Raw genomic sequence first — 27,992 nt, forward strand, 5'->3', positions numbered from 1 at the left:
TCTATGTGATAATGGGCAACCAATGTCAAATAACAGAAAAACTTAATAACTAAATAAAGGTGAGATTATTATTATTCACAGATAAAAAGTTCTAAAACTTTTCTTTGCACCTTCTTTAGGAATTAAGATTTAGGATAGCTATAAAATAAATGTGTAAGTATTTTTATCACATAAACAGCAAAAGAAAACCTTTTAATGTAAAAACTGAGGAAAATGATTAAAAATAGAAAAGCAGGAAGGTTAATACATTTGATTTCACTTACCTTGTAGGTTTTCTACTGTTCTGTTAGAACCACTGACCATTACAAAAGTGCCATACATTAGTCATATCATACTGTATTAGGTAAACTATGCTATTATAAACACCTGTTATAAGAGCTGGAAAAAAACAGTGGCTGAGGCAAGACTCATGTTGATTCTGATCTTGTAAGACAGTCTGGAGAGAGACAATCCAAGCCGCATATGGTAGCCCTTCAACAAAATTGTACGGCAACCCCGGACATGGTTCTGTCCCCCAAGGGCATCGTCTCTTCTGAAGAGTTCAAGATGTCTCACTGCCAGATCCACTCCCAAGCATCAAGCACAGGGAAGAGCTAAAAACTGGCCACACCATTTTTTACATGTCATGTCACTGGCACAACAGTCAATGGCAAGGGACAATAGGAACTGCAGTCTTTGCTATGGGAGGCACATGCCTGGCTGAAAATCCAAGGTTCTAGCACTATGTGAAGAAGGTCAGTGGGGAAAATTGGTGTTCTCTCAACATAGCTCCTTTAGGTATTAGCATAATTAGAAATACAAGTTTAAAAATCATTCTGCGGGGAACATGGCAAGACTTACTAGCTGACAATTACTATTCTGGGTTTTCATTTCTTTCTTTTTTTTTTTTTTTTTTTTGGGTTTTCATTTCTAAAGTATTATTTACTTCCATCATTCACTCACCAAAAGCAATGATATACAAAAAACACTGTCTGAGTGAGTTTCCAAGGTAGGTTTTATTGGTATAAAACCAAAATAAGGTGATGTAATTGTCAGCTATATAGAACTAGGTGAAGAAAAGGATTTTCTCTTAGAATTTCTTCACTGAGGGAAAAGGAAAATTTTTTCCTTATAAAGTAATAAAATATTGATTAGTCTTGGCAATTATTTGACTAAGCAACTTCAGGGCACTAGAACAAAAATAGTTATTTAATTTTTATCAAATAAGTAAAAAGTCAGCAATTTGTTACAGCTTCTGAAAAAATAGGCAAAACCGTAAAGCAGAGAAAGATTTCTCAAGCTATCCATGTATTTTTCTCCTTCAGTAAGGGAGAAAAAAAGGTCTTCATGATTTTACTAAAAGATCTAACAATGCAGAGGTAGTCATGGAATGTCTTAAATCTTCATCCTACTGATGAATCCTCTCTCAATCTTCCTATGCTTTAGGAAGACTATAAAGTCACATTACACAGCAGCTACATAATCTGGTACAATACAGCCATCGTCGGTTAGGATTGTGCATGATGCAAAAGCTCCCAAATCTGTTTGTGGTATGTTATATACAAAGCTGTCCTTCACCAAACTTATTAAAAACCACCCCTAATATAATCTTTAGAGATTCAAAGCTACAAAACTGATACACATATAAAGTTGTTCTTGTTTTGTTTCTTTTTTGAAATATACATCTGTTTCCATTTTCTAGGAAAGGCAGAGCCGGAAGTCATATATTGTGAAAGCCACTTTACAGGCGGCTTTATTTAGATGACCCAAGATGAATCAGTACCATTATTGTTGTGTAGCTGTGAAATAGATCATCATCCTTTACCTCATTACATTTCTTCAATACAAAGTTCCCAGTGACTATGCGATCGCATCCAATTTCTCCATTTCCAAAGAAGCCAAATAAAGGAACACTAGGAAAAAACTTTCTGAATGCATCAGCCTCAACATTCCCCTTGGCTCTATAATATTGAAAACCCCTGCCAACACATGCAAACATGAAGCCAATGGTATTCCGTTCTGGAATGTTGGCAGCTTTGAGGCGCTGCATCGCAGCCTCAACGGTCTTCTCGTCATTGACATCCTCGTTGAGGAGCACCGTGGCACTCTGGATTCGGTGTCCACTAAATGACAGTCCAACCACACCAGTGGCGTCAATATCCAGAGGCTGTCTGGAAATCAAATTAGAAAAATGTGGTGATACATCATGAAATAAAATATAAACTTTAAAAGGTAAAAGAAAAGTGATTCACTGGCCAGGAGCTGCTGTCTTTAACAGCCTCCATCTAGCCCGAGGCTTACCTTTAGCTAAGAGCAGTATAATAGGGATTAAAAATTAAACTATGAAAACACTTAAAAGAAGGCAAGGAAGCAGATCTATGAGGAAGTAAACAACTGTTTTTTCAGTCACAAATTTGAGGGGCAAATGTATCTCCACAAAGATTTCTGAAAACCATCATGGGTTTTTAGAAAGATATAAAATATCCTTAACCTTTTTCACTTTCTTAGAAGGAATCTTAAAAATTTTATACATATACATGATATCTACTAAATAAAGCTTTCTAGTATTATTTACATGTTTGGTATCTTTCTCCCCCTTACCTTGGCTGTCACATTCTAAAAAAAGATATATTAGATATTCAATCATGAACAATAATCTTATTAGGAACCTGTAACTCCAGAAGTTTTAGCTTAACATTATCTGGTCCATAAAGAAACAAGATTCTATTGCTGGGTCTTATTTATTACTTTCAGCCTAGAATTCAGCTTAATCTAAAGATAAAAACATGTTTTGCTTATATTTGCTCTTTTAAAAAATGAAGTATTTCATCCTTACTAAAGAAAATATAAAGTATCAAAGTTATAGAGCATAATATAGTGAACACCTATAGGAGAAAAACAAATACCTTATATTTCTATCATGTTTACCAACATGTGAGTTGATGAAAGGGCAAGATTACTTGGCTAACAAGATACTTAATTCTAAAAGCTTAAATGATTAAGACAGTAAGGCTAACTTAGTAGCAAAACCCTTTACTGAGGAGCAAAATCCACCTTCTCAAGTCCTCCACTGCCCCCTTAAACTTACTATGTTTCCTCTTTGACATATAATCGCAATGTGTATTGTCAGTATCTTGTCTCAAAGATTATTATCCTTTTTTTTTTTTTTTTTTGGCAAGGTGGTATATCTGGCCACTGTCAAAACGGAGCTTTGATTTACTCAATGGCTTCTTTTACCCACTGACACAGTACGAAGACCACATTAAAATTAATGTAACGATTCTTGAGGCTTATTTCCCACAATAGGTACAGAAAGAAAATGATATACAGGGATCTCTGGGTGGCTCAGCGGTTTGGCGCCTGCCTTTGGCCCAGGGCATGATCCTGGAGCCCCGGGATCGAGTCCCGCGTCGGGCTCCCGGCATGGAGCCTGCTTCTCCCTCCCTCTGCCTCCTTCTCTCTATCATAAATAAATAAATCTTAAAAAAAAAAAAAAAAGAAAAAGAAAGAAAATGCTATACAGTCAACTGACCATGCTAACAGGCTCGCATCCCAGATGTTGTATGCCTGGTCTGAGTGAGATTGGCATTTAAAAGGTAAATGAGGTGCTAAATCATCACTGCGCTGACATACAATTCAGAGGTAAAAGCAAAGACGCACAGAAGATCAGGTCTGAGGAGAAATAATCCACAGGTAATCACTGAGAATTAGGTGATTCTACTGCTTAGAATTCAGTGCACTTGCATTCTTCACCTCTTCCTCTCTGGTGAGGAAGACAGATTTGATAACTGTCACAGGTAATGTTATTCCCTCTCCAGAGAATTTCCATAGAACTCAGCATACCGGAGGTTCTAAGAAGTTTTACCATGAGGATTCACTGTGTAACCATGTGTTTCCTTTAGAGGAGGAAACAGAACTACAGAGGAAGTGATCACTATGGTTGTACAGGGTTCAGAGCTGTTAGGGAGACTCCAGTAGACAATGCTGAAAATCAACTTAGAAGAGAGGATGAATTCAACTAAAATAAGTTATTAAAAGAAAACATAAAAATTTCACTCCCTAACAGTAAGCAGAATTATGTTGAGTATTGCAAAACAGAGTGACCTATTAGCTTAGCAGTTCTGTAAACATGTATTTTAAAAAGCCTAGGTAAGAAAAACCTGAGAACACTTGTGGTCATGCATAGGAGAAACTGGAAGCACAGGAGACCTACTTGTCAGAAGTCAGTGATGCCAGGTTATCCACCTGGCCTCCAGCCAATATGACGTTCATATCACTGAAAGCGCTGACAACTCGCTGCAGATAATTATTGGCTCCCACCTTACAGCAATTATAGCCAAATACCAAGACCACACGAAGCTCAGGGTTATCTAGAAGGCCTGCAGAGAAAAGAAGAGCAACAATTAAAGATAGCTTTCCAAGAGGAATATTAGTATTTTTATTACAATCTTCTACATTTTTGCAAAATGCAATGTTTCTGCTAATTACTTGCACTTCTACTTATATGCAGTTTAGTGATGCTGTCCAGTTTCCCATTTTGTTTTGTTTTTTTTTTTTTTTTTTTTTTTTTTTTTTTTTTTACAAAATCTAGCACTGTTTAACATGTTTGCTGGCATTAATTTTCCCCATTAAAAAAATGAAATGGCTATTTGAAAATAATACAACCCACACTCAACACAAATAAGGAAGCTGCTATGTAACTGAGCAGCACCTGTGGTGGATCTTGATAGAAGCTGTCTCCATACAGGACACACCTGGAATAAAAGGGAACGCTGGTTTACACAGAACAGAGTTAGCAGCAGTGATAATTTAAAGATCCAGAGAAAATGGACAGACAAGGCACCAACCACCTGTAGTGTCCAATGGTGGTCCCCCCCAAAATGTATCCACATCAAACCTCTGGAACGGATGAATGTGAACTGACATGGGGAAAAAAGGCCTTTGCAAATGTGTTTAGGGAATTTTTTTTTTTAAGATTTTATTTATTTATTCATGAGAGACACAGAGAGAGGCAGAGACACAGGCAGAGGGAGAAGCAGGCTCCATGCAGGGAGCCCGATGTGAGACTCGATCCCAGGACCCCAGGACCACACCCTGGGCCGAAGGCAGGCGCCAAACCACTGAGCCAGGTGGGCTGCCTTTGGATCTTGAGATGATATCATCTGTTATTATCCAGGCAGGGTCCATAAATACTAGGCCAAATGTGCTTAGAAGAAACACAGACACAGAGGAGACAATGTGACCACAGAGGCAGAAAGTGGAGTGATGCAACCGTAAGGACTATCAACAGCCACCAGAGGGTGGGGGACACAGAAGAGATCCACCCTGGAGCTTCCAGAGGGGGTGCATCCCACTAGACACCTGGATTTCAGACTCTGGCCTCTGGGGCAGTGATGGAATACAGTTCTGCTGTTCTAAGCCTCTGGGTTTGTTATAGCAGTCTCAGGAAACCAGTACATCATGAAAATACATACAGGCCCAATCTACGTTTTCCAGGAAAGGGGGTGGGAGTGAAGACGGATTTTAAACTCTTTCCAAAACAGGAAAAAGTGTTCTATTCTGTAGCATATCAACAAAAAGCAGTTTCCATTAGGGGGTGGTATAGCCCAACAGGAGACAGGCACTTCCCTACAAACTCCCCTGCTTTCACCTGAACCTCTGGGACTTAAGATTATCAATTTCAAAATTTCTGGCATTATCAAACTCATAATTGGACAGGAAAAAAAAAATCCAACACCTAACCCACACTCCTGTTTCCACTGAGTCAGCCACATGACTTCCTTCTTGACAGACCTAAGGTGCCAGTCATCAGAAATAAGGCTCATTTAAGCAAACTGTGGTGGGGGTGGGGCAGGGGATCACTGATTACTAACAAGAAATAAATCATGCGAGAGCAAGTAATGACTTATCAAGGGAAACTGCCTCTGCTCTATTTTTAATTTTCTATACAATGATACGGAGGGTGAAAAGGATATTATTCTAGAAATCCAAGACTTTCATACCATATATCCTAAAACCTACTAAAAGGTCTTTTTTCCCCCACAAAGACCAGAGCAGCACATTTGGAAAAAATGTTTTTCCTCTTCTAAAATACTTTTTAAAGTTGGAAGAGGGATCAACTGTCTAGTCTTACAAGTAAGGACTGCTAATCCCAGAAAAGTGACAAGCCCAGAGAGTTACATGGTAGGGTCTAGATTAAAACCCACATCTCCACTCAGATTTTTATGTTTCAGAAACCTAAAGCTTCTAAATATCTATCTTCCCTAATGTTTTCTAAGCTCTAGACTCTCTTTCACAATTGTCTACTAACATTTTCATCTGAGTACTCTGAGTACTCTAGACACCAAGTCCCATGTCAGATTCAGGAAAGCAAAAATATGAAGAAATACTCCAAAGACAGGCCGGGAAAGCTTGGAAAAACTTTAGGACTGCATGTTCAGATTTCTCTTCTTTTTAGAGAAGCCACTCTCAAGACAAATGTCTTATGATTTGTTTCAAAGTGGTTGAATCTAAATGCACACAGAAAATATACTTCAAAGAAAATCTCTCTTTAAAATGAGGCTAATAGGAGGGAGGGGCAAGATGATCGAAGAGTAGGGGTCCTCAACTCAGCCCCACAAACTTACCTAGATAACTTTAGTTTTTGCTTTTACCAAGATAGGATGGTGAAAAAAATAAAACATCAAGTTGGGGAGGGGAACCGTGACTAGCAGGGCTAAAGCAGATCTGCGAAGCCTCTGGGGCATGAGCCCAGCCCTGGAGAAGCAGGAACTTTAAAAATCTGCACCTGAGTTCTTCCTGACAGAAAAGAGCTCAGCAGGGAAATAGGGCAGAATGGCAGGAGGGGCAGTGAAGCCTCAAGATTCCCGGAGTCACTGTAAGAGGAGGCCCCCCCCCCCCCCCCCCCCCCCCCCGCCCCCGGGAAAGCTCAAGGCAAACCGTGGTGAGTAAAAGGCTGGAGGGCCACAGCCCTCAGGGCATTGGGGAGAAGCCAGTTGGTTAGGCGGGCGGCTCTGGGGCAGCCTTTACAATAGAGCCTGGTAACAGATGGAGGTGGCTGTAATCCACTCTGTTCCCTTCGGGAGAGGCGGTCCCTGGGAGCGTGGGTCCAGCGGCACCAGGCCCTGGACACCAGGGCCCCCAAGTGGACAAAGCCAGTGATGCTCCATTCCCCCCATATCAGGTGGAAGCGGGGAGGGCACAGGACAGTGAGGACTCTCCTGCCGCTGGGTGCCCCCCAGCTGTGCAGATCAGCACACCTGTTCCAGCCCCTGGAGCATCTAGGCCAGGGAGGACTGGGAGCTGTGGTTAGTTACTCGTGGGGAGCTCGACTCTAGAGCTGGAGATCTGGCTGTGGCCATTGGTGTTCCTCCTTGTTTCACTTTGTGCCTGTGGAGAGGTGGGGCTGCCAGAGAACAAAGGCCCCATGGGGTAAACAGCTCCCACTGAGCCCAGCACCCAGCAGAGGGTGGAGCATCTCTGCTCAGGTACACACACCTGAGAATCAGCACAGCAGACTCTCCCCTGGAAGAGGAGAAGAGCAAGTTTACTGAACAAGCAGGGCTAGAAAGCTCCAGGACTGAGGGAAAATAGTATATAGAACTAGAGGGTCCCTTTTTTTGTTGTATTTTCTCTTTCTGTTACACTTGTTTTTAAATCAGAATAACAATTTCCCTTTTCCCACCTTAACTACAATATTTTACCAAATCTTCATTTTAAAATTTTTTCCTTTTTGACTTTCATAATTCTACAATTACATCTCTTAGATGTACTTTTCACTTCTGGATTCCCTTCAACGAATTCAATTTAATTTTGGAGATATATGAGATATGGGTATTTGTTTTTTGTTTTGTTTTTATTGTTTCATTTTGTTTTACATTGGTGGAAGCTAGTACCTTCTAAAACACAACGGACATACACCCAGAACAAAGTGGAACACCATGCTGGTTCATCCTGTGAGATTATATTCTCTCTTCCTTCTCACTCTGCCCCCCTCTTTTATCTTGCTTATATTTGTGTGTTCAATATTGGGGCTTTATCTAAGTACTGCCAGTTTATATAAATTTGGGATTGAGCACCTTCTAACATACAGAACATAATACATTCAGAACCAAGAGGATCACCCTCTAGGACCCCACAGGGAGACCACATTCTCTCCACTACCACTTCCTCACCACCACTATCCCTCCACCCCCGTTTATTCTCTTTTTCTTGACTTTTTTTTCTTTTTTTTTCTTGTTGTTGGTTTTTGGCTTTTTACTTTTACTAATTTGTTTTAAAATTTGTTTTCTAAAAAAAAAAAAAAAAATTAAATTTGTTTTCTACTTCAGTGGTCCTTTTATTTTGTTCTGTTCTTTTTCTTTTATTTTCTGGTCTCTGACCTCTCTGGAATCACCAAGGGTACATTTTACTTACGTCGTGGTTGATATTTTTGACTCAGCCCACACATACAGTCACTCTGCACTGGACAAAATGACCAGAAGGAAGAATTCACTACAAAAGAAATAACTGGAAACTCTTTGCCAAAGAGTTACAGAATTTGGATTTAAATATGTCAGAAATTCAGTTCAGAAGTATAATTATAGGGGATCCCTGGGTGGCGCAGCGGTTTGGCGCCTGCCTTTGGCCCAGGGCGCGATCCTGGAGACCCGGGATCGAATCCCACATCGGGCTCTCGGTGCATGGAGCCTGCTTCTCCCTCTGCCTGTGTCTCTGCCTCTCTCTCTCTCTCTCTCTGTGACTATCATAAATAAATAAAAATTTAAAAAAAAAAAAAAAGAAGTATAATTATAGATATACTGGTGGCCCTGCAAAAAAGCATACAGGATGCTAGGGACTTCCTTACTGCAGAATTGAGATCTACTCAGGCCGAAATTAAAAACAGATTAAATGAGATGAATCCAAACTGGATGTTAGGGTTAATGAGGTGGAAGAAAGAGTGAGTGACATAGAAGACAAGCTGATGGAAAGGAATGAAGCTGAGGAAAAAAGAAAAACAGTAAAGAGCCCACAAGGAAAGGCTTAGGGAAATAAATGATAGCTTGAGAAGAATATACATTTAATTGAGATTCCAGAAGAGACTCAGAGAGAGAGAGAGAGGACCACAAATTATATTCGAACAAATCATAGCTGAGAACTTCCCAAATTTGGAGAGGGAAACAGGCATTCAGATCCAGGAGATAGAGAGGACCCCCCCCCAAATCAATAAAAACCGTTCAACACCTCGACATTTAATAGTGAAACTTGCAAATTCCAAAGATAAAAAATTCTTAAAGCAGCTTGAGACAAGAGAGTCTTAAATTATATGGGGAGACATATCAGACCTTTCCATAGAGACCTCGCAGGCCAGAAAGGGCCGGCATGATCTACTGAGGGTACTAAATGAGAAAACCATGCAACCAAGAATACTTTATCCAGCAAGGCTGTCTCAGAATAGAAGGAGAGATAAAGACCTTCCAGGAGAGACATAAACTGAAAGAATATGTGACCACCAAATTGGTTCTGCAAGAAATATTAAGGGGGACCCTGTAAAATAAACAGGGAGCCCAGAGAAACAATCCACAAAAACAGGGACTGAATAGGTAATACGATGACACTAAACTCATTATCTTTCAACAGTTACTCTGAACGTGAATGGGCTTAATGATCCCATCAAAAGACACTGGGAATCAGACTAGATAAAAAAGCAAGACCCATCTATTTGCTGTCTACAAGAGACTCATTTTATATATTAAAAAAAAAAAATATATATATATATATATATACACACATAAAATCTATATCTACCTACCTACCTACCTAATCTATCTCATTTTAGACCTAAGGACACCTTCAGCCTGAAAATGAAGGGGGTGGAGAACCATTTACCATTCAAATGGTCCTCAAAAGAAAGCTGGGGTAGCAATCTTCATAGCAGATAGAGTTTATCCCAAAGACTGTAGTAAGAAATGGAGAGGGACACTAAATCATACTTAAAGGGTCTATCCAACAAGAAGACCTAACAATCATGAATATTTATGCCCCTAATGTGGGAGCTGCCAAGTCTATCAATTAACCAAAGTAAAGACATGCTTATATAATAATACACTAATAGTAGAAGACTTCAACATGGCACTCTCTGCCAATCACGAATCTTCTAAGCAGAACATCACCAAAGAAACAAGGGCCTTGAATGATATACACTGGACCAAACAGATTGTACAGATATATACAGAACTTTCCATCCAAACTCCACTGAATACACATTCTTCTCAAGTTCACATGAACTTTCTCCAGAATAGACCACTTACTGGGTCAAAAATCAGGTCTCAACTGATGCCAAAAGACTGGGATTGTCCCCTGCATATTTTCAGATCACAATGCTTTGAAACTAGACCTCAATCAATCACAGGAAGAAATTTGGAAGAAACCCAAACATGTGGAAGTTAAAGAGCATCCTACTAAAAAAGGAATTGGTCATCCAGGAAATTAGAGAAAAATTAAAAGGATACATGGAAATTAATGAAAATCAAAACAACCATTCAAAATCTTTGGGATACAGTAAATGTGAACTGGTGCAGCCACTCTGGAAAACTGTGTGGAGGTTCCTCAAAGAGTTCAAAATAGACCTGCCCTACGACCCAGCAATTGCACTGTTGGGGATTTACCCCAAAGATTCAGATGCAATGAAACGCCGGGACACCTGCACCCCGATGTTTATAACAGCAATGTCCACAATAGCCAAACTGTGGAAGGAGCCTTGGTGTCCATCGAAAGATGAATGGATAAAGAAGATATGGTTTATGTATACAGTGGAATATTCCTCAGCCATTAGAAACAACAAATACCCACCATTTGCTTCAAAGTGGATAGAACTGGAGGGTATTATGCTGAGTGAAGTAAGTCAATTGGAGAAGGACAAACATTATATGTTCTCATTCATTTGGGGAATATAAATAATAGTGAAAGGGAATATAGGGGAAGGGAGAAGAAATGTGTGGGAAATATCAGAAAGGGAGACAGAACATAAAGACTCCTAACTCTGGGAAACGAACTGGGGGTGGTGGAAGGGGAGGAGGGCGGGGGGTGGGGGTGAGTGGGTGACGGGCACTGTGGGGACACTTGACGGGATGAGCACTGGGTGTTATTCTGTATGTTGGTAAATTGAACACCAATAAAAATTATTTTATTAAAAAAAAAAAAATCTTTGGGATACAGTAAAAGCAGTCCTAAGAGGAAAATATCTCACAATACAAGCTTCCCTCAAAAAACTGGAAAAATCTCAAATACACAAGCTAACTTCATACCTAAAAGAAATGGAGAAAGAACAGCAAATAAAGCCTACACCTAGCAGAAGAGAGATAATAAAGATTCGAGCAACACTCAATGAAATAGAGACCAGAAGGACTGTAGAACAGAGCAACAAAACCAGGAGCTGGTTCTTTGAAAGAATTAATAGGATAGATAAACCCCTATGCAAGCCTTATTAAAAAGAAAAAGACTCAAATTAATAAAATCATGAACTAAAGAGATCACAATCAATACTAAGGAAACATAAACAATTTTAAAAACATATCATGAGCAACTATATGCCAACAAATCAGGCAATCTGGAAGAAATGAATGCATTGCTGGAAAACCACAAGTGACCAAAACTGGAACAGGAAGAAATAGAAAACCTAAACAGGCCAATAACCAGAGAGGAAATTGAACCAGTCATCAAAAACCTCCCAAGACACAAAAGTCCAGGCCCAGATGACTTCCCAGGGGAATTCTATCAAACATTCAAAGAAGAAATGATACCTATTTTACTAAAGTTGTTCTGAAAGATAGAAAGGGACAGAGTACTTCCAAACTCGTTATATGAGGCCAGCATTACCTTGATCCCAAAACCAGACAAAGAATCCCCGCAAAAGGAGAATTAAAGACCAATATCCCTGATGAACACCGGTGCAAAAATTCTCAACAAGATACTAACCAATAGGATCCAACAGGACCTTAAGAGGATTATTCGCCATGACCAAGTGGGATTTATCCCCAGGATGCAAGGCTGGTTCAACACTTGCAAAACCACCAACATGATAGAGCATATCAATAAGAGAAAAAACAAGAACCATATGATCCTCTCAATTGATGCAGAGAAAACATTTGACAAAACACAGCACCCATTCCTGATTAAAACTCTTCAGAGTGTAGGGATAGAGAGAACATTCCTCAGCATCTTAAAAGCCATCTACGAAAAGCCCACAGCAAATATCATTCTCAATGGGGAAACACTGGGAGCCCTTCCCCTAAGATGAGGAACACGACAGGGATGTCCACTCTCACCACCGCTATTCAACATAGTCCTAGAAGTCCGAGCCTCAGCAATCAGGCAACAAAAAGAAATAAAAGGCATTCACATTGGCAAAGAAGAAGTCAAACTCTCCCTCTTCACAGATGACATGATACTGTACATAGAAAACCCAAAGACTCCATCCCAAGATTGCTAGAACTCATACAGCAATTCGGCAGTGTGGCAGGATACAAAATCAATGCCCAGAAGTCAGTGGCATATCTATACACTAACAATGAGACTGAAGAAAGAGAGATTAAGGAGTCAATCCCATTTACAATTGCACCCAAAAGCATAAGATAGCTAGGAATAAACCTAACCAGAGAGGTAAAGGATCTATACCCTAAAAACTATAGAACACTTCTGAAAGAAATGGAGGAAGACACAAAGAGATGGGAAAAATATTCCATGCTCATGGATTGGAAGAGTTAATACTGCGACAATGTCAATGCTACCCAGGGCAATTTACACGTTCAGTGCAATCCCTATCAAAATATCATGGAGTTTCTTCAGAGAGTTGGAACAAATGATCTTAAGATTTGTGTGGAATCAGAAAAGACCCTGAATAGCCAGGGGAATATTGAAAAAGAAAACCAGAGCCAGGGGCATCACAAGTTGTGACTGTGATGGATTTCAAGCTGTACTACAAAGCTGTGATCATCAAGACAGTGTGGTCCTGGCACAAAAACAGACACATCGATCAGTGGAACAGAAGAGAGTACCCAGAATGGGTCTATGTCAAAAGACCGATCTGATTATGTCACTCCTGTTTAGACTCCTGGCTTCCCACTTCCCTTTAAATTTCTTACCGTGTTTTATGGGCATGACGTGCCTCTGCAGCTTCACCTCACATCACACTCTCCCCGACAGCTGTCCTCACTACTCCAGACACACCAGATTCTTCATGTTTCACAAATAAGCACTGAATCCACAGCATTTCAACTTCTATGAAGGTGCATTATCAGGCCCTTTCTATTTCCTGTCCTTGATCTTAGGCTACCTTGCTCTATTTTTGTCAGTAACCGAGAAAGAAGGTAAAGACTCCAATGATGCTCCTCACTATCCACATCTGAGGACCCTTCCGCAAGCTAGGTCGCTTCTTCTTAGGGCCCTGTCCACGTCACTTTCCCAAAACCCCACAACAGATTTTAAGTACTGTGGTTACAGGTTTCCTAGCACCTCTGTGCTTCTACTTGGCACATATTTCACATCCATGGTACTTGAAGGAAGCAGTCAGTTTGTTCTGCTAGGCTGGAAGCTCCAGAAGGCAGGAACTTCACCATGTATTTCTAGAGTCCCACACATACAGCACCTAGCATATGGCATGCATGCAAACAGTTCCTAAAAGAACAAACAATGGCTTTTTCTGAAACTTTGGTAAGGTGTTTCTGCCCTTCTCAAAAATTAAGTGCTCATCCACATATTTTTTTTTCATCCCAGAGACTATTTTTAATACAGGATACCACACAGACCTCAGGAACACCTGTCCCTCATTTTTAAAATGTGCCATTTTTGTAAATTCAAAAAGAGTAAGAGAAAGAATGTGTGTATAAAATTATATATACTATGATGCTGGGCCAGACAATGACATCCTCTCTACACAAGGTCAGGAAGAACTACAATTCTCAAACGCAAGGTCCCCGTCTTCAAGAGGCACTTCCAATTTCATGGAGAACTGAGCCACTTCAATGCTTTCTGTTGCCCTTCACAGGTCTTCTCATCACGGTGCCTAAGCACTGGGGCAACTCTTCTGTGTTCTCTAACACTGGAAAGCACCCCATTCATGGTAGTATCCCACAGGGGTTGGAGGACTTTTTCTCTAAAGGGCCAGATAGTTAATTAGGTTTTGCCAGCCATATACTCTCAGTTGTATGTTTAATTCTGCCATTGGAGTGCAAAAGCAGCCATAGGTGATACATAAACAAATGCCTGGGTTCTAGTAAAACTTTATTTACAGAAATGTGGGAGGCAGACTTGGCACAGACTTGTAGGTGGTCTTTCCCTGCCTTACAGTGCTTGTCTAGACTCTTGCAGGAGCCTCCGAACTAGTCTCCCTGCTTCCACTATCTTCCAAGGGTCACAATCGCAACTAGGTGAAGATTTCTGGTTAACAGTTGCCATTTACTAACTATGCTCTCTAGCCAGGCCTCACTGTGCCCCATCCTTTGTCCTGCAAAAGTAAACTGTTTACTACTTTCCCTACATACTCTCATTACCTGGCTCTGTGCCTATGTTTCTGCTAATCATCTAGCCTATCCTGTTACCACTCTTACCTTTCATGTTTCTCATCCTTCAAAGCTTTAAATGCTATGTGGCCCACGAAGTCTCCTTACTCTCCCTCCCACTGGTGATCCTTACAGCAACCTTTCCAGATCTTCTACAGAGGCACAGCTCACTTTCTATTTGGGTTGTAATTATGTATGTACCTGTCACACCCTTCCTGGAGTAGCACTGAGACAGAATTGGCATTCAATTAGTTTTCTAGCCCTATGGGACCTTTTAATGATGCTGAATGAAATTAACATAGAATTTCTATTATCATGAACCCAGTGAACATACCCATCCTCTCATCAGCATCAAACTCTCTCTCTTCTTCCTTCCTTGTTGTAAATTCGCTGCTGGAGTATTTTCCAAAGTCTGTACTAAGCTGTCCTGGACACTCTTCACAGACAGACTGCCAAGACATATATATGCAAATGGCTCTCAAACCAACAACTCTGACCTCAACTCCTTCTTGACTTTGAGACCCACAAACTTTTAGCCACCAATCTAAGAGAGTTCTGGTTTGCTGAGCACTGTTAACTCCAACAAATCTCATTATAATATGACAAAGTCTCTCTGGTTTGGCTACACAGTCACATTTCCTCCTAAAATTCTTTCTGCCTTTGTAGCTAATATTAGATCCATTTAAAAGGCCCAATCTGAAGTTTTCCTTAGACTCCATCTGGCATCCTTGATTTCAGGCAGCTTTATGATAACTCTGGTGTTCTGTTTATGTACCATGTAGTCTAAGAGCCTTTGCTCTCTACTCTTGCCAGAGTTTAGTTTCCTCACCAACAACACCCTGTGACAATTGCTACCTGGCAAGGCTCTCATGAGGATTAGAAATAGCATGTAACTCGAATATCCAAGACCTTCGCTGCCCTTTCCCGGAATGTCCTTTTCCTGAGCTCCCGCTAGACTATTCCTCCACACACCCCAAGGCCACACTGCAGATGCATCACTGTGACCCACTGCAAAGCCTGCCTAAGGTACAGAGGCCAACACTGGCCTACCATCTACACAGCAATGTATTTTGCTAAGTGCTTTACATAAGCCACTTCATCTAATCATTACAACTCTGGAAGTTCGTTTTCCCACTTTACAGATGGGAAACCGAGGCTTAGAAAAGTTAAGAAACTTGTCCTGAACTAGAAAGCTAGAAAGTAGCAGAACTAGGTCAGCTACAAGCCTGTGTCCTTACTAGCTAGAGTATCCAGCCCAACCCCACACACTGGCTATTGAAACCTCGAAGGCTTTACCTGTACCTATACCTGTACCTGACAACTCTCTTCTATGTTACTGAGGCCTGCTGCTGCCAGCTGCTGATCTTCGCAGCCAATGCCTCCTCCTTCCATCGCCATCAACCACTTTACATCTTTCTTTTACATTGTAAAGGACAGCTGTCCAAGTCAGTCTCAATGTGTAGACTCCTTTTTTTCTCATCAGTAAACCAATCACAAATTTTTCCTTCACTGCTACATAATTTTTTATTCCCACTGGATTTGGTGCCATTTCAAATAACAGAGGCTTAGCTCTACAGACTGGCTGATTGATGCATAAACAGGTCACCACTGAGTATCTTCTATGCTAACAGATTTTAATGAGTTAATGCCAATAAGTTCATTTGTAGGTATAGGCAAAAAGCCTTAACACTGTTCTGCTTGAGTAACTCCTCTGTTGCTTACTATATTAAATTAAAATTTCTCATCAGATCCTGGAAATTAAGTCAACCCTTTACCTCTTCAAAATCACCTTACGACCTATCTACTCTGACATATCCTAGTAAATACTTGTTTGACAAATTCTACCTTCATTTACAGCTTTTCTAAAACTTAACAAGTTCACTATACTTTTTCCCATTTAAATTAATCGACATAGAACTAACCTCTAGCTTCTAAAATTTTTTTCCCAATAAATGCCTTTTATTGGTCTAAGAAAATGCTTTAAAAAACTTTTCAGAAAATAAAAATAGGTCAAATGATTAAATATTCAAAGAGAAAGAAGTGCTTCAAGATTAAGAATTAAATACAAAGACATTTATTATCAAGAGTATTTTTGGAAAATTTTTCATCTCTGGTTCTCTCAGGCTTTAACATAAGTAAAATAACTTAAAAAGCGTATTAAAATCTTTTAAGAAATAAAAAGAAAATTGCACAGTCCATCAAAAGTAAGTAAACACTTAAAAATAAGTAAATTTTACCAAGAGTGTACTGCGGTAGCCTCCGTGAATCACTAATTTGAATTACCCACATCTCTAGTAATGTGTATTTAATTTAGACTCTCAAAGGAACAAAATCAATCAACAAATTGGGCAACTAATGGTAAATAACAGTGACTTACCTACTTCAGTGAGTTGATGTCTTTCTAGTGTTAAATTCTTTGGGTCCTTAATAAAATGAAAGGGTTGTATTTTTATTCCTTCAATTTGAGGGAATAACAGAGCAAAGCCAGACTCTCCAATTTCTATTTCCTGAGGTCGATTGTTACCTGATCCCATTGGAGTCACTAGGAAAAAAGTTAAACAGTTTTATGAACAGATTTAATAAAGCTGAAATTTGGTAACACTTCATGCCCCACTTAGATACCTATCTTGCCTCACTTAGATAACTACACTTTGGGTAACCAAGATAATCAACAAGTTAAAAGCTGAGTACAAGTTTCTCAGTTTTGAAATTTTAGGGGTAGTGTCATGCTGTCTGCAATTTACTTTGAAATGGTTAAGAAATGTTTTACAAACAAGCAGAAAAAAAAGCAACCATTGCAAAATTTTTTAAAATGGTGAATCTAGATGAAAGGAATATGGATGTTTACTGTACTATCCTGTCATTCTTCAACTTGGAAGATTTGAAGTGTTTCTAAATAAGAGGTTGGGGGGTAGTAAATACATCTTCACAGCAATTCTACTTTTAAAAATTATCCTAAAAATATTGACAATTATATAAAGTATGTATAGATGTACATATACACACACAGAGCTATATATACGCAAAGTACTTTTACACACACAAAAAGGAAATGGACAGGCTGATTCTAAAATATATGTGGAAATGCAAATGACCTAGATAGCCAAAATGATTTAAAAAAACATCAAAACTTACACTAATCAATCTTTAAAAAGAGGATCAAGACCTACAGTAGTATGGCACTGACTCAAGGATAGACAAATACAGGGTGCCTGGGCGGCTCAGCTGGTTAAGTGTCTGCCTTCAGCCCAGTGCATGATCCCACAGAAGATCAAGTCCCACAGAAGAATGGTAATGTGATTCATATGTGGAGCTAAACTATTCTGCAGATAATATTCTCAAGAGAAGTAAGAACAAAGACTGAAGATTACTGAGAAAGTGCTTTAGTAGTCCAGCTGAGAAGACATTCAAAAGAGATTTAAATATTGCACAAAAGGAGATTGGGTTCCCTGCTCGGCAGGGACTCTGCTTCTCTCTCTACCCCTTGCCCTACCTGTGCTCTCTCTCTCATGTCTTCTCTCTCTCAAATAAATAAATTTTTTAAAAAAGGATAGGCAAATAGATCAATGGAATGGAATTAAATCCAGAAAGACCTATAAACATGCAGTCATTATTTTTAACAAAGGTGCCAAAGCAATTAGAGGAAAAAAAAAAACCTTTAACAAAGAGTGATGAAATTATAGGATGAATGTATGAAAAAAAAATTAACCTTGAACCCCTATCTCACACCATATATAAAAAATTAATTCAAGTTAGGTCACAGAACTGAATATAAGAGCTAAATAGAATAGCTAATAGAAAACATAAGAGAATACCTCTGTGACTTTGAGATAGGCCAACATTTCTTGGAGAGGATTTTTTTTTTAAGATTTTATTTATTTATTCATGATAAGACATAGAGAGAGAGGCAGAAACACAGGCAGAGGGAGAAGCAAGCAGGCTCCATGCTGGGAGCCCGATGCGGAACTCGATCCCGGGACTCCAGGATCACACCCTGGGCCAAAGGCAGGCGCCAAACCGCTGAGCCACCCAGGGATCCCCCTCTTGGAGAGGATTTAAAAAACATTCACCATAAAAAGAAAAACATAAACTGGATTTCACCAAAATAAAAGTTCACTGATCATCAAAGACACTGTTAACAGAAAGAAAGAGAGCAATAGGCTGGGAGAGAAGATTTACAATACCTATACCTGTAAAAGGTCTTATATTAGAATATATAAATAATTTCAACTCAAAAATAAAAATCCAATAAAAAAAGAATAAAAGACTCGGAAATGTCACAAAACCGACAAATAGCCAAAAAATATATGAAAACATGCCAACACAATTAAAATCATTGGAGTAATTCAAATTAAAACCACTACAAGAAGCCACCTCATACCCACTATGATGGCTAAAATGAAAAGACTCCTTTGAAGACACTAAGTGTTAGCGAGGATATGGAACAGTGAGCAACTGAAACCCTCATTCAGTGCTGAGGAGTATAAAATGGCTCTGGAAAATGGTTTGGCAGTTTCTTATAAACATATACCAACCCCAAGACCCAGCAATCCCACCTCTTGGTAACTGCCCAAGAACAAACCCATGGCTACAAGACTTACATAGAAATGTTCACAACCTGGGGCGCCTGGGTGGCTTAGTCAGTTAAGCGGCTAATTCCTGATTTTGGCTCAGGGTCCTGGATTCCAGCCCCATGTCAGGCTCCTCACTCAGTGGGGAGTCTGTTGTTTCCCTGCCCCTGCCCCTCCCCCTGCTGTGCTCTCGTGTGTGCTCTCTCTCTCAAATACATAAAATCTTAAAAGAAAAATGTTCACGAGAGCATCATCCATAATAGCCAGGAATGTGAAACAATCCAAATTGCCATAGAGTGGAAATATCGTCTATTTATGTAACAGAATTACACTCAATAATTTTTAAATGAATTACTGATAAACACAGTAACATAAAGAAATCTCAAAAATATTATGTTGTTAAAAATATTTTTACAGAGAGAAAAAGCCAAGACATAAAAAGGAGTATATACTATATGGTTCCATTTGTATGACATACAATAGGAAAATTAATCTATGGTCGCAGAAATCAGAACTGGGATTTCCTTTATAGGCAGATTGACTGGAATAGGGCACGTAGGGACTTCCTGAGATGACAGAAATATTCTCTATCTTGACTGGTGTGTAAGGTTACATAAGGGTATATATTTGTCAAAACTCATTAAATTGTACACTTAAAATTGTACAGGTCACTGTAAGTAAAGTTCACCTTAGAAGAAAGAAAATGACCTCTACGCTTAGAGGAATGAAAAAATTTTCTCAAACCTGAAGCTTTCTGAACCTAAAGAGGGAAGATAGGCCAGTAGCCAATGGCTGCTTTAGAAATGATCACTAAACTGTGGCTTAAGAAAAAGAAATCCAACCAAATGTCTTGGCAGAAGTTTTGTTGGGATATACATGGGACTGCCTCACAGAAAGCACCTGGCTCCCAGGGAACCCAAATCAGTGTGTCCAGGGAAACGTGATGGAACTGCAATGGCACCTCCTCCTGATGTCAAGATCATATGCAAACTCGGAATAGGTAACGTTAAAACTCCTTCAGCGTAAGGGGAGCCCGTAAGGCAGGCTTAAGGTAGACCTCCTGCCCTCACAACGGGGTCCTCCCCAAGTCCACCCTCCCACCTGAAATTTTAGAGGAGAAATGTGATTGTGCTTTCAAAAAGCCACAGTGGATGAGGTGGGGAGGCCAAAGAAAATGAGGAAGCGACTATTCTATGTAAGCATTTGCTAATAACTAGTAATGGCAAAACCTAGATCACTCATTTAAGGAAGATTCAAACGTAAAAGAAAAGCATGGTTTCTGATATCCTTTTTTTAATCCAATGAGAAATGAAATGTGTGGTAATAGGTGGATGTCATAGCAGGGGGTGGAGAGCAGATAACGAGAGGGAGAGATGAAATAGTTTCTATCAACCAGTATTTACCCTTATTCATTTGTGAACACTTGAAATCCTTCTACCTCACTATATAAGACTCTTAAATTTAGGTCGAAAGTCAATTATGGAGTACTACAGAGTGAAAAAAAGAAAGTTGTAAGAACTAACATGTGCTCACTGATTCCTGCACATCTCTACTCTACTTGCGCTAACTCATTTCATCTTCATAACCCTCCAAAGAGGTATTATCAATCATCTCCATTTCATATATGGGGAAACTGAAGTCCTATGAGGTTAGGTAACTTGCCCAAAGTCACACATATACTAAGTACAGTTGGGATTCTATTCCAGGCACCTGAATCACTGTACCGTGACTTCTTCAATACTGTGCCTCTCCCCCGTGGGCTATGGAAAAGAATCAAGAATAATAAAAAACGGTAAAAATTCACTAGTGAACTTGGGAAAGGGTATAATTTCACGCTATAAACGTCAAACCATGGTGTCCCAGCAGAGAAAGAGAGATTTCTAGGAAGATCTACTGTGGCTTCTATTCCTAGCCCTAACACTCTCCTGCCTACCAGAAATGATACTGGTTGAATTGACAAAAGTGAGAATGCTCACTTAAAGCTTTCTAATTTGGAGAGAGGGAGAATGTGAGCTTTTTTCTCTCACGAATGGCTCCCCTAGAAAGATATGCATCACATTTAGTTTACACAGACAGCCCTGAGACTACTAGCCACAATAACCTAAAGAACACTAACAGAAGTCAAATATAATACCATGGTAAATACGACTAACTTTATGGCATTCTGGATGGCCAAAAATATAAATGTGCTTTTAGGCTACAAGTAATTTGCTAATCTACAGGATCCCTCAGTAATGCAAGGCAGGAAATCATCAAATTGGTATTTTCTCTCACCTACAATTCCTGGGGTCACAATCCCAAGGATGTGGCATTGTTTTGGGAATAGCTTCTCAAGGGCAAATGCTGCTTCCATAGTAGTTCTTTTCCTTGCTGTAATAATACAGTAGCAAAATTATTACATTATTCATTTGAGGTCAATTGTGATGGTGTGGGGGGGAAAACAGCAAACACGGAATAAAGTTTAAGTCATTTATACCACTGCTTTATGAGAAAGTCAATGGGGGTGCCTGGGTGGTGAAGGGGTAGGCACTCAACTCCTGATACCAGTTCAGGTCTGGATCTCAGGGTCATGAGTTCAAGCCCTATGTTGGGCTCCATGCTGGCTGTGGAGCCTACTTTAAAGAAAAAAAAAAAAAAAAGGACTAACAACTTTGATGAAAACATTTTCCCATTTGGGGCCTGTTTTATTAAATTATAAATCTGACCCTCAGCACCACCATTTGCCTTTCTTGCTTGGTTCATATACTACTTATGCCCCAATGATGTTAAATCTAGCAACAGCAGCTACATTTTACCTTGCTATTGTACCTCTCAGTTTATTTTTTTATTTTTGGTACCTCTCTGTTTAGCTGATATTACAGCATGACTTTTTCATTGCATAAACAAGTCACCTGGATTCAAATTAGACAGTGATTACCCAGGTCGAGCTCTGGGCCTCCGTGTGCCCAGCTTGGGACACTCGGTGTACTTCTCTTAACAGAGTCAGGAAGGCACAGTGTAATTTTGGTGTCCCTGAACGGGTCCCCATCACAAAATAAAAGGTTTTAATAGCCAAAGATAAACATCCTGTTTAGTAAGAAAAAGTGGCTGGAGGATTAAATTGTTTCAAAATGAGAAAAACATCTTTCAAAAGAACGTTTTAATTGTACTCCAAAGTTCAGAAATCAGTCTGAAGCAGAAGGGGGGTCTTCAAGTTTCAAAGACAATGTATTCACATCTGCCATAGGGAGAAGGCCGAGAGCCTCACCAAGTCTGTAACTCTCAAGACTAGGATAGTACTTAACTCCAGAGGTATATAAGGAACAAAAAACCCCCAAACCTTTTCTCTTTCAGTATTTACCTCTCTTGTGGCCACGACACTCTTCCAGACTAATGAACGTTTCTGAATCAGCCATATAAAGAACTGTCTGTGGTAAGATGTGAACATTCTGCTAACAAAAACAAAACAAAACAAAAACAAAAAAAGGAATTAGATCACATGAATCCATGAGTGCTCTCCTGGTTCCTTAAAGTTCTGCCCTGGTCCAAACTGCTGTTGGCGTACCCTCCTCTTCAGGTCAATGTTAGCATTCTGACTCCAACCACTTCCCATTCATTTTCCACTCATGCTCTTACCTTTTCAGGCCATTCATTTGAGCATCTGTTATTTCTTCTCAGGTCAAACTCATTCCAGCCTGACTCAACAAGTTCATTTTCATAATTTAAACTCTTAAACAAAAACATTAAGTGCCAGCAAAAGTTGCCACTTTTGCTCTGTTTGAATAGGCATTACAGTCACAGAAACACCTCAGCAACAAAGGGAAGGTATACACCCTGTACCACTCCTTCCACTGCCTACCAAATCAATATCCCAGACCTTCACTTCCACCTTACCGTCTGGTTCCCTCCAGGGACCTTTCTGCTTCCTATAATTCTCACACACACACACTGCCGTTCGGGGATTCTCCTGCAGCTCTTTTCACTTTGTACTTAATTTAGGATTGTTTCCCTCAAGAGACCACTCAAAGTGCCACCTCTGTTACAAAACCTTCTCTGAGACTCCTTCAGGACCCCAGTCCTCAAATCCCAGTCATTCATACTCGTGCCTCACCTGCACTCACGAGCTGGGCTTCTTCAGACTCCTGTTTCCCACTAAATGTCACAGTACAGACAAGTGACAAAGTGGTTGAATTAAACAAAAGGATGAACATACTTTTTTTTCTGAACTGGTTATTTTCAAAGACTTAACTGTCAGAACAGAATGAAGTACTCACATATAGCAAAGCCTCAATGTTATTAAAAAAAAAATGTTACTCCACTGTAATTTTGGGGAATGTTATGATGTTTCAGAGTAGATTTCGTATAGACAAACTCAAAAAAGATACTGAGACAGAATGATGACCTTGTGATGGCTCCAAGGCTGATAACCTATGGATATATTGCCCTTGGTCCGCACAGAATTTTCAAAGAATATAACCTGGTTACCAATTATTTAAAATTCCATAAAATATTTACAGAAAATGTGGGCCTCCAGATTCTTTCAAAAAACTAGACATTCTAACAACACTTGGACTGGGCTAAATGCAGGCAAGTACGCCCTGGTGTGCCATGGCCTTATTGCTCTCTATGCGGTTACCAACTTCATTATCTGCCTAACTTTGGAGTCATCTGGTACAGGGAGTAATGAGATAGAAGGTATAGTCTTGAAGGTTTATGATTCTCTCTCTCCTGGTACCCAATGAAAAGCACTTGCTTAGTCTTCCTTCCTAATTCTCATTAGAAGCAGTAACAGTGACAGTCCTCAACAGGAAATGTTCTTAAAGCACAATGTGAGACAACTACATCCTTACTCCACCATTCAAAGAAGTTCCAAAATGGCAAGATATTTTATAAAAATTTTAGTGGACTTTAAAATCTAATAAAAGTTAAATTATCTTTATGGCTAAAATAGTACCATGTCCACTAGGTAATGCGGCAAACACAAAGGAAACAGCATGATTTGGACAAGGTTACATGTTTGTGTCTAACCACGCTAGCATTTACTACACTGAATAAACTTCTTTAAGGGCATTACTGTATGAATTTTAATGATGACACTGATAATAGAGAATAATTTCATTTACTGAAAATATTATCCCTGGTACTGCAGTTAATGTATTTGTATGCATCATCTTCCGTTATTTAACCGTTAGAACAACTCTTTCAGGGTATGAGGAAAATTCTCATTGTCTTTTCATTTTATGGAGATAGAACTTGAAGCTCAGAGAGATTAGGTAACTTTCTGAGAGACTGGCAGCTAGTATGCACCAAAGATGGGTTCAAACCTAAATCTGTCCAGCTATAACAGCCATTATATTGTATAAACTTTTAAAGCTATATAAAAATAATACCTGCTGTGGTAAAACTTAGAGGAAAAAAAAGCAAATTTAAAACATTAAAAATAAAATCACACAATTGTACACCAAAAGGAAAACCTCTGCTGACATATTAGCTTCTTTTCTAGTCTTCCTTTTGTTTTTAATAACTCAGATTATACTAATTTCATAACCTGCTTTCTTACGACATGAACATTTTTTCTTGTCACTACTGTATCTTACAGGTCATCAGTAAGTGGCTTTATTTCTACACTGTAAGTTGTTTTCAATTTCCCTTATAATAAATGATGCTGCAAACATCTTTATGGAAGTGTTTGCATTTCGAATTTCTCCAAGTGACAACCTCTAGAAATACACTGGGCAGGATTTGAGCCAAAGTGCAAAGAAAAGTTTACTGCAAGCCTGCCTGTGGATACCGGCCGCTTTGGATCTGAATCCTAGAGACCAGAGTAAGGAGAAAATCCACACGAGAAGAAGGAAACAGAAGACTGGTTACCTGTCGGGCATTTGTCTAATATTTAGACATATTAAGAATGCCGAGCGCCAGATTTCTAAAAGGAAAAGTACAAAAAATACCTAAGAGAAAAGAAAATTGGGAAGAATCTTATGTTGGACTGAAATGGGATGTGCTTGTTGCAAACTCCTGACTTTCCATATATATAAAAATGTACTTGTAAATGTGTGTGTATGGATGAGGTTTGTGTGCGTGTGTACACGTATGTATGCATACACAAACACATACATACGTATATATTCCTTATCTCTGTCCAGTGGGCTCTGGAGCAGCAAACCCTTCAACTGCCTTGAGTTGGCCAGATCTTGGCTTTTTTTTTATTATTTTTTTTTAATTTTTATTTATTTATGATAGTCACACAGAGAGAGACAGAGAGAGAGAGAGAGAGGCAGAGACACAGGCAGAGGGAGAAGCAGGCTCCATGCACCGGGAGCCCGACGTGGGATTTGATCCCGGGTCTCCAGGATCACGCCCTGGGCCAAAGGCAGGCGCTAAACCGCTGCGCCACCCAGGGATTCCAGATCTTGGCTTTTAAATACCATTTTCCACTAAAAGGAACCAAAGCTCTTTAAAGAAATGACTGATTCCAGGACTAAAGCAGACAAAACATAAAATGAACTTTGAGCATCTTCTGCCAGAAAGCAAGGAGGTGCTCAAAGGTGATGGACTCATCTCTCAAAGACCCTGAAACCAGCTGAAGGGGCTCAGTCTAGTCAAACTGGGGACAATTTGGATGCCAAAATAAATACTGGTAGTTAGAGATCATATTCCATTGAATAAAATAAGAGACTTAAGAGTCTATACAGAAATAAATCAATGAATAAATTGAAACAAGGTATTTCCATAGTTTCAAAGTATCTCCTCAGAAATTACTTCCTAATTACAGTGGAAAAGAATAATTTTACAGGAGGGCCATCTGGCAGACACAGACCATCTGAATCAAATTATCAGAGGTAGTACCTCCAGTAATGGGACAGAAATGGAAGTCATATGCTACCTGACAGGATGAAGCTAGAAGAGCACGGCATCACCTCTGTGATATTCCTGCCAGATACCTAATCTGAATCTAAGAAACAAGCTCTACAAAATAACTGGCCTGTAATTCACATAGTTGTCAAAGCTGTGAAAGTCAAGGGAAGCTTGAGAAACTGTTCCACCTCAAAAATTAAAGAAATGACAGGGGCGCCTAGATGGCTTGGTGAAGCCTCCAAATCTTGATTTTTGCCGAGGTCATGATCTCGGTGCTGGGATGCAAGCCAGTGCCAGGCTCTGCACTCAGTGCCGAGTCTGCTTGTCCCTCTCCCAGGCATGCACATGCACGCTCGCCCTCTCAGATAAACAAAATCTTAAAATTTTTTTAAAAGGGTGATGGCTGGATGGCTCAGCAGTTAGGCGTCTGCCTTGGCTCCAGGTGTGATCCTGGAGTCGCAGGGGTGGAGTCCCAATCGGGCTCCCTGCATGGAGCCTGCCCCCCCCCTCCCGTGTCTCATGAATAAATATGATCATTAAAAAGAATTTTTTTCAAAAGAAATAACAAAAACAAGGTAAGACTGTAATCTGAATTATTCTGTTACGGGGAACATTACCGGGACAACTGGCAGCATCTGAACGGACTCTGAGGAATGGATGGTAGAAATGTGTCGGTAAGAATTTCCTGACTCGGGGGATCCCTGGGTGGCGCAGCGGTTTGGCGCCTGCCTTTGGCCCAGGGCGCGATCCTGGAGACCCGGGATCGAGTCCCACGTCGGGCTCCCGGTGCATGGAGCCTGCTTCTCCCTCTGCCTCTCTCTCTCTATCATAAATAAATAAAAATTTATTTAAAAAGAAATTAAAAAAGAATTTCCTGACTCGGGCAGCCCGGGGGGGCCCAGCGGTTAGCGCCACCTTCGCCCAGGGCGTGACCCCCGGGTCCTGGGATCGAGTCTCACGTCGGGATCCCTGCGTGGAGCCTGCTTCTCTCTCTGCCTGTGTCTCTGCCTCTATGTCTCTCTCCGTGTGTCTCGTGAATGAGTAAATAAAATCTTAAAAAAAAAAATTTTTTTTTAAGTATTTCCTGACTCCCCGCACCGTGACGAGGCCCGCAGAGCCTGCCCGAGCACCGGGGCACACGGAAACTCGGCCTCAGGGCCCCCTGGTCAAGGCGGCCGCCCCGGGCCGCGCCCCCCGCTCACGCCCCGAGCCCCCGGGTCCTGCCCGGCTTTGGGGGCTGCAGGCCGGAGACGCGGGAGGAAGGAGGACGGCGCCTGCTGCCGGGATCTCTGGGCCACGTCCTGGACGCTACGGCGGAGGGAAACCCGGCGGCCCCCCTGCGAGCAGTGACCACAGGACTCGGGTCGGGCAACGGGAAGGTCCTGCACAGTCGTGATCCTAAGACCTGCGCACACGGAACGGCCAGCGCGAGAGCCCTCGTCACGGACACTCCTCACGTCACGAGAAAACGTTCCCCGAGTTACAGGAATAGGGCGACACAGTAGGGACGACAGAGGACCCCGCCCGCCCTCCCGGCCCCGCCGCCCCCGCGGCCCGCACTTGCCTCGAGCTCCTCCGCCAGCGCGCGCACCAAGCAGTGGTCCTGCCGGCGGCCCGCGCCCGCCAGCCCCGCGGAGACCCAGGTCACGCCGCGCTGCAGCCGCAGCACCCGGCGGGCACACTCCCTCCACAGGCGGCACACGCTGGGGGCGCAAACGCACAGGCCGTGAGCCCGCGGCCCCGCCCGCGCCCGCGCCCCCCGGACCCCGCGGCAGCCGGAGGGGCACGGCGGGCGTACCTCGCGGTGGGGACGCCGCCCCGGGGCCCGCCCGCCCCGCCAGCCAGGGGAGCCCGCGGCACGTCCCGAAGTCAGCGTCCCGCCTCCGCGCCTCTCACCCGGCCGCCCGCAGCAGCGCCTTGGCGGGCAGGAAGGTGAGGACGCGCTCCACCACCTCCGCCAGGTTGCCCAGCACGAAGGTGCCCTGTGGGTCCGCGCACGGGCCTCGGCCACCGCCGCCCAGCAGCTCCATCCCGCAGCGGCCGCCGGGCGAGCCCCACGGCGACGCGG

General features: G+C 41.2%; 1 protein-coding gene across 3 annotated transcripts; it reads right to left on the reverse strand.

Annotated features, from left to right (window-relative positions):
- Window positions 1–160: 160 nt before the first annotated feature.
- On the reverse strand, window positions 161–27,990 carry FBXO22 (F-box protein 22). 3 transcript variants are annotated; one of them, XM_038581088.1, is made up of 7 exons: window positions 27,821–27,990; window positions 27,489–27,627; window positions 22,428–22,515; window positions 21,362–21,457; window positions 16,894–17,058; window positions 4,193–4,358; window positions 161–2,150 (listed from the first exon to the last, which is right to left on the reverse strand). In XM_038581088.1, the coding sequence occupies exons 1-7, from the start codon at window positions 27,952–27,954 to the stop codon at window positions 1,733–1,735; spliced, it is 1,206 nt and encodes a 401-aa protein (XP_038437016.1). In that variant the 5' UTR covers window positions 27,955–27,990; the 3' UTR covers window positions 161–1,732. The 3 variants fall into 3 exon arrangements, with proteins under 3 accessions (XP_038437016.1, XP_038437015.1, XP_038437017.1); XM_038581087.1 differs by having other exon boundaries at window positions 22,428–22,518; XM_038581089.1 differs by lacking the exons at window positions 27,489–27,627; window positions 27,821–27,990 and adding an exon at window positions 22,703–23,565.
- Window positions 27,991–27,992: the final 2 nt, after the last annotated feature.

The sequence above is a fragment of the Canis lupus genome, chromosome 30 (genome assembly GCF_011100685.1).
Source record: "Canis lupus familiaris isolate Mischka breed German Shepherd chromosome 30, alternate assembly UU_Cfam_GSD_1.0, whole genome shotgun sequence".
NCBI lineage: Eukaryota > Metazoa > Chordata > Mammalia > Carnivora > Canidae > Canis > Canis lupus.

Bases quoted from the DNA above. Each gene is read 5' to 3' on its own strand.
- FBXO22 (XM_038581087.1), bottom strand. From the start codon at position 27,954: ATGGAGCTGCTGGGCGGCGGTGGCCGAGGCCCGTGCGCGGACCCACAG. The intron at 17,059-21,361 runs GTGAGAGAAAAT...CTTTTTTCCTAG, and splicing joins TGTGACCCCAGGAATTGTAG to TGACTCCAATGGGATCAGGT. The intron at 2,151-4,192 runs GTAGGTCTCCTG...TTTGATTTCCAG, and splicing joins GCATCACTGACTTCTGACAA to ACAGCCTCTGGATATTGACG.